The 6,670-nt window shown below is 42.6% G+C and overlaps 1 protein-coding gene and 1 long non-coding RNA gene across 2 annotated transcripts; both read left to right on the top strand.

The window, feature by feature from the left end:
- Positions 1 to 1,988: 1,988 nt before the first annotated feature.
- On the top strand, positions 1,989 to 4,020 carry LOC120562682. Its single transcript, XR_005639806.1, has 3 exons — positions 1,989 to 2,097; positions 2,416 to 2,532; positions 3,993 to 4,020. It is a non-coding gene; the product is annotated as an uncharacterized LOC120562682 (long non-coding RNA).
- An 8-nt stretch (positions 4,021 to 4,028) lies between these two features.
- LOC120561835 (protein NLRC3-like) lies at positions 4,029 to 5,813 on the top strand. Its single transcript, XM_039805118.1, is given in 4 exon segments — positions 4,029 to 4,071; positions 4,222 to 4,249; positions 4,380 to 5,667; positions 5,786 to 5,813. Coding segments are annotated over 4 exon segments (1,347 nt in total). The 5' UTR covers positions 4,029 to 4,068.
- The last annotated feature ends 857 nt before the right edge of the window (positions 5,814 to 6,670 follow it).

Below are 6,670 nucleotides of genomic sequence, written 5' to 3'. Positions count from 1 at the left end.
ATTGTGAAAGTCTGCTTCCTGGCAGGTGGAGCTGTGACTCATCAGGAAACAACTCACCTAGGGCTGGGTACCGAACGTCGATACTTTTATGGCACCGAATTTTTTTTTTTTTTTTTCGGTGCCAAATTTCGGTTCCAAAAGCGTCTGAGCGCGTAAGCGCAAGCTTATCTGTCCTCTCTGCATACTGACACAGCGCGGAGCTCCGACACACACACACACACACACACACACACACACACACACACACACACACACACACACACACACACACACACACACACACACACGGAGAGGTGCGGGCCAGATAAACTGTCTGCAGTTTTGTTGAAGTCACAGAGAGTCACGGTTGGTTTCAAGTATGGTTACAGTTTTTTAAATCTTCATGCAGACACTATTTGCTGCGATATGATATTAATGGCGAGCCGAAAGCGGTCACGGTGCTGTTGACGTTACACTTCCTCTTACTAGACCGTACTAGACAAGCAGGCACAACGGTGGTTTCTCTGCCCTGTTGACTGACTGACAGGCTGAGCTTGCAAGGCAAGGCACTTTTATTTATGTTACTCTGAGTGAGCAGTTTTACCAGAATTGTTTAATTTTGATAACTGTTTTGATTCACAATTAAGGTGGAAAATAAAAGCTTTGTGTTTAATGTATTTTTGTTGATGTTGAAATGGATTTTAAAACATACGGTATCGAAAAAAGTATCGTTAGTAACCGGCATCCAAACTGAGGTATTGAAATTGGCACCGGATCGAAAGATTTGGAACGATACCCAGCCCTAAACTCACCTGAGTTCTTCTCTGTCAACTCTTTGGACTGTTTGAAGAAACTGTAAGTTGGTGTTTGATACTTTAACAACAAGTTTGTCTTTCGTCTCTTCATGGTTTGTTTCTGGCTCTGGAATGTTAAATATAATGTTTCTATTTCACTTCTTATTTCCTGAGAAAGTTTGGATGACTCTTGTGTTGAAGATCAGAAAGCTGTCTGCAGCAGTTAGTGTCGGTCGTTCTATTCACTGACAGGACTGATGTGGAGACAAGACACAGCTCTTTTATTCTGTAACTAAATCAACAATATTCTAATTCAATTACATGTTATTTGTAGTGTCCAATCCGACATTAGTCCTGGACTCTTTGCAATGTTCAGGATGAGCAGAGAGCAGAAATCATTCAGTAAAGAGCTTCATACTTTATTTTCTGCTTGATAGCTTCTAGTTTCTCCAGCAGCTTCTGTTTCTGGAGATTAATCAGTGGTCTTCCTCTCTTTCTAGGACCAGATCAGAGACCAGACCCTACTGAACCTGAACCTGAACCCAGCTGTGTGTCTATGAAGAGACACCGCTACTTTAAAAAAGAAGGCGACCTGTAAGGGACAGGCCAATTAAAATGGAGGAGAGGAGAAGGAAGAGGCGAAGACAGAAGGAAAGGGAGGAACATATTGAAATAAAGAGCCAAAGACTGGGGTGAGTTGTTCTGAAACCTCGAGCAAACTAGAAGTAGTGTTGTCTCATTGGGTGTGTGGTATTCTTGTAGAGGGTCTCTGTGTTTCCAGCCCACTGTAGCCTGTCGTCCAGGTGAACTCTGGGATATCTATGGACCTGTTTTCACTTGGTATTAAAATATGTGATCAGATCACAAGTGGATCTCTGCAGGGTAAATCCAGACAGCTAGCTAGACTATCTGTCCAATCTGAGTTTTCTGTTGCACGACTAAAACAACTTTTGAACATGCACATGTTCCACCAAAACAAGTTCCTTCCCGAGAATATTTTGCAGAGGCACCATGGCTCCAACCAGCGCTTAGCGCCTCCGTAGACGATTGTGATTGGTTTAAAGAAATGCTAATAAACCAGAGCACATTTTTCTCCCATCCAGGAATGATGTGTGGACTAGCCAGACCCTCCTTCGCAGCGCTGTGGAGGAAGTTTCTGTCTATAAGAGACTACTGAACATGAACCTCAATAAATGTGTTTTTCTATCAGGACCCAGCAGAGACCAGAGTCTCCTGAACCTGAACCTGAACCTGAACCCGAACCCAGCTGTGTGTTCTTTAAGAGCGACCGGTCAAATTATCAACAACCCTATGCTGAAACGAGGTAAGCTGTTAATATTATAATATTACTGATTCATGTTTTAACTTTTATGTATCCAGAGAAGTTTTTGGAGTTTATTTTCAGCATCTTTCTTCACATCCATTTATATTCTCACAGTTAAACTCTTCAACTCTTGACTTTATGTAAATATTGGATCTGGTTTGGTCCAATATATTCTCTGGTGTTTTAGTTTTTTGTATAGTTTATTGAACTTCTTTGTGTTAATCTTGTCTTATTGCTGCTTGTATCTCCAGCAGTTTCTGGGTCTAAATACTAAAAAGTGAATTTCCATCCCTGTTGGTCTTACTCTCTGTGTAACAGGATCCTTCAAAGACCAGACTCTGCTGAACCTGAACCCAGCTGTGTGTCCTTCAAGAGTGACTGGTCAATATATCACCTCATTGACTTTAAAGGTCAACAACCCACTGCTGAAAAGAGGTAAGCTTTTAATATTATAATATTACTGATTCATGTTTCAACTTTTATGTATCCAGAGAAGTTTTGAAATGTATTTTCAGCATCTTTCTTCTTCACATATATTTATATATATTCTCACATGTAAAAGCTGTCAAGTAAGACTAGCCTTTAACTGTAGATCTCAATTTAATATTGGACCTGGTTTGGTCCATTACTGCAATTTTTCATTTATTTTTTTACTTTTTGCTCGCGGAAGTTACAGGAGAACAGATATTGTGTGATTATGAAATATAACGAAAGCATTAATCATTGTGTAGTTATCCTCATGGACTGTTTTCTATCCTACATTCAAGAGTTTATGGAGAGGAAAAAAACCGTAAGTTGCTCGTCACTTCAGCTTTGCACATGAGGATGGACAGTCCATTGAGCTGAGGTGGACGTGGACACATTAACGTTAACGCTGCAGTGTTTACCATTGCACATTAGCCTAGCAGCTAGCGGAGTTTCCTTCTGTTTTTAGCTTAATCCCGACAAAACCGCATGGTTGAATTTCAGCCTGCATGCACGTTTTGTAGCCTAAACAGAGCAGCTTATATTGGTTACATTAGAGAGAGCAACAAGTTAGCGGACTGCTGAGTCGCCCTCTCTGCTCTCTGTCTGCTCAGCTGCTAAAACCGCTGTGCTGTGAAGCGTCTGCAAAACTGTTTTTTTTTTCTTTTTACTTTATTGACAATAGAGCTTTCTGAACTGTTTGTGAAATAAATCAACGGAGAGACGTCACTCACTTAAGGCGCCCTGCCATTCTCGTTCTAACTACCGCTAGTCTCATAAGGGGGTTGCGGTTAACCGCCATACCGCGGTAAGAAAACCACTATACCGTCACAGCTCTAATGAGAAGACTTCTGCCATTTGGGTCTGGAAACTTAAGGCAAAGTTTCAGTGAGTGGGTTCATGACCAGATTTTTTTTCTCCCGACCCAAATTGGTCAAAATGCTAAATTCTTCCCAAATGTTGGATCTGGGTTTGCAAAGAAAAGGGAACCACCATCCAACAGTATCCTCAGTCCAGGTCAGCAGTTCTCCCCGACTACAAACAGGCCATCTAAGCTCTGCTTCCCCCTCCTGAGTCGGCTGATGGTGTGCCAAAATCATTTTGAGGCCAACAGAAAGCTTTTCACCGTTGACTCCCCAAACTCCTTCTACCTACAAATGTTGGCTTCCATGACTACAGAAGCTGCAGATCTCCATCATGATACCAGTCTGCTGCTTTAGGAGTCCTTTAGGCCAACCATGTTGTAGCCCTTGTTTACTTCTTAGTTCTTTCTGTTGATTCACAGTGGGGTCAGCACTACCACCAATACTTTAATGTCAGGGGAAACCATCTGATTCAATGTTGTAATCAACACTTTAAGTCACAGGAAATGACCTTGTGTGTGTCTCTGTGTGGACAGTGTGAGCTAATTCTTCCTGATTCCTCCACAGAGTGGACCAGGAGAGCTCAGAGGTTCTCAGTGGTCAGTCTGCCCAGCAGCATCAAACACACCTGGACTCCATAGTTATGGTCTGTACTACTTTTACATCTATTCTGTTCACAATCATCTCCATGCTGCACTTTTCAGGCCAGTGGGTTGTCAGTCTGTCCAACATGGATCTGATGTTTGTTTCCATGATTTCAGTTTGATTGTGTCATTCATATAATCTTCTGTTCCAGTTGCTGGAGGAGGACATCGTCACTTTAAGTAAGAGGATTTCTCTAAAGATTTAACTAATGGGATGTTTACTAATGTCTCCAGATATGGACCAACATTTTTTTTCCTGTTTTCTTAAAAAAAATTACTTAATGATCTTTTTTGTTATGTATTAATTCAGGAAGTTCTGCTGGAGTTTGTAAACGTAAACTCAAATCTAACCTAAACAAGAAGTTCCAGTGTGTCTTTGAGGGGATTGCTAAAGCAGGAAATCCAACCCTTCTTAATGAGATGTTCACAGAGATCTACATCACAGAGGAAGGGACTGTAGAGGTCAATGATGAACATGAGGTCAGACAGATTGAAACTGCATCCAGGAAACCAGACAGACCAGAAACAACAATCAGACGAGAAGACATCTTTAAAGCCCCACCTGGAAGAGATGAACCAATCAGAACAGTGATGACAAAGGGAGTGGCTGGCATCGGGAAAACAGTCTTAACACAGAAGTTCACTCTGGACTGGGCTGAAGGCAAAGCCAACCAGGACATCCAGTTCACATTTCCATTCACCTTCAGAGAGCTGAATGTGCTGAAAGAGAGAAAGTACAGCTTGGTGGAACTTGTTGATTACTTCTTTAGTGAAACCAAGGACGCAGGAATCTGCAGGTTTGAAGAGTTCCCTGTTGTGTTCATCTTTGACGGTCTGGATGAGTGTCGATTTCCTCTGGACTTCCTCAACACTAAAATCCTGACTGATGTTACAAAGTCCACCTCAGTGGATGTGCTGCTGACAAACCTCATCAGAGGGAATCTGCTTCCCTCTGCTCGCCTCTGGATAACCACACGACCTGCAGCAGCCAATCAGATCCCTCCTGAGTGTGTTGATATGGTGACAGAGGTGAGAGGGTTCACCGACCCACAGAAGGAAGAGTACTTCAGGAAGAGATTCAGAGATGAGGAGCAGGCCAGCAGAATCATCTCCCACATCAAGACATCACGAAGCCTCCACATCATGTGCCACATCCCAGTCTTCTGCTGGATCACTGCTACAGTTCTGGAGGATGTGTTGAAGACCAGAGAGGGAGGGGAGCTGCCCAAGACCCTGACTGAGATGTACATCCACTTCCTGGTGGTTCAGTCCAAAGTGAAGAACATCAAGTATGATGGAGGAGCTGAGACAGATCCACACTAGAGTCCAGAGAGCAGGAAGATGATCCAGTCTCTGGGAAAACTGGCTTTTGAGCAGCTGCAGAAAGGCAACCTGATCTTCTATGAATCAGACCTGACAGAGTGTGGCATCGATATCACAGCAGCCTCAGTGTACTCAGGAGTGTTCACACAGATCTTTAAAGAGGAGAGAGGACTGTACCAGGACAAGGTGTTCTGCTTCATCCATCTGAGTGTTCAGGAGTTTCTGGCTGCTCTTCATGTCCACTTGACATTCACTAACTCTGGAGTCAACCTGCTGTCAGAAGAGCAAACAACATCAACACAGTTCTACCAGAGTGCTGTGGACAAGGCCTTAGAGAGTTCAAATGGACATCTGGACTTGTTCCTCCGCTTCCTCTTGGGTCTTTCACTGCAGACCAATCAGAATCTCCTACGAGGCCTGATGACACAGACGGGAAGTAGCTCAGAGACCAATCAGGAAACAGTTGAGTACATCAAGACGAAGATCAGTGAGAATCTGTCAGCAGAGAGAAGCATCAATCTGTTCCACTGTCTGAATGAACTGAATGCTTGTTCTCTAGTGGAGGAGATCCAACAGGCCCTGAGATCAGGAAGATTCTCCAGATATAAACTGTCTCCTGCTCAGTTGTCAGCTCTGGTCTTCATCTTACTGTCATCAGAAGAAGATCTGGATGTGTTTGACCTGAAGAAATACTCTGCTTCAGAGAAGACTCTTCTGATGCTGCTGCCAGTGGTCCAAGCCTCCAACAAAGCTCTGTAAGTGGTATTTATTAATCATTAAACACTCTTGATATCTTTCAACAGGAGTTAAATATAATAACTTGTTTCCTTCCTGTTGTCTCTCCAGACTGAGTGGCTGTAACCTGTCAGAGAAGAGCTGTGAAGCTCTGTCCTCAGTTCTTAGCTCCCAGTCCTCTAGTCTGAAAGAGCTGATCCTGAGTAACAACAACCTGCAGGATTCAGGAGGGAAGCTGATCTCTGTTGGACTGAAGAGTCCACACTGCACACTGGAGACTCTCAGGTCAGGTTAAGCTTTGAAAACACAGTATTGTAAAATACTTTGGATACATTCAAAACATGAATGTTTCCATTCCATTCAAATTTCTTTCTGATTTAGAATCACTTTATAAAGAATGAAATATGAACTGTGGCTGAGATCCAGAAACAATTTATATTTTAATATCATGACTTTTATTGCTGGACGTTTGTTTATTCCTGATTATACAACAAGTAGATCCAACCAGACAATCTGATTGGTCAACTAGACATTTAGAACATA

Source organism: Perca fluviatilis, chromosome 7 (genome assembly GCF_010015445.1).
Source record: "Perca fluviatilis chromosome 7, GENO_Pfluv_1.0, whole genome shotgun sequence".
NCBI lineage: Eukaryota > Metazoa > Chordata > Actinopteri > Perciformes > Percidae > Perca > Perca fluviatilis.
This window is presented reverse-complemented; position numbering and strand designations above follow the sequence as displayed.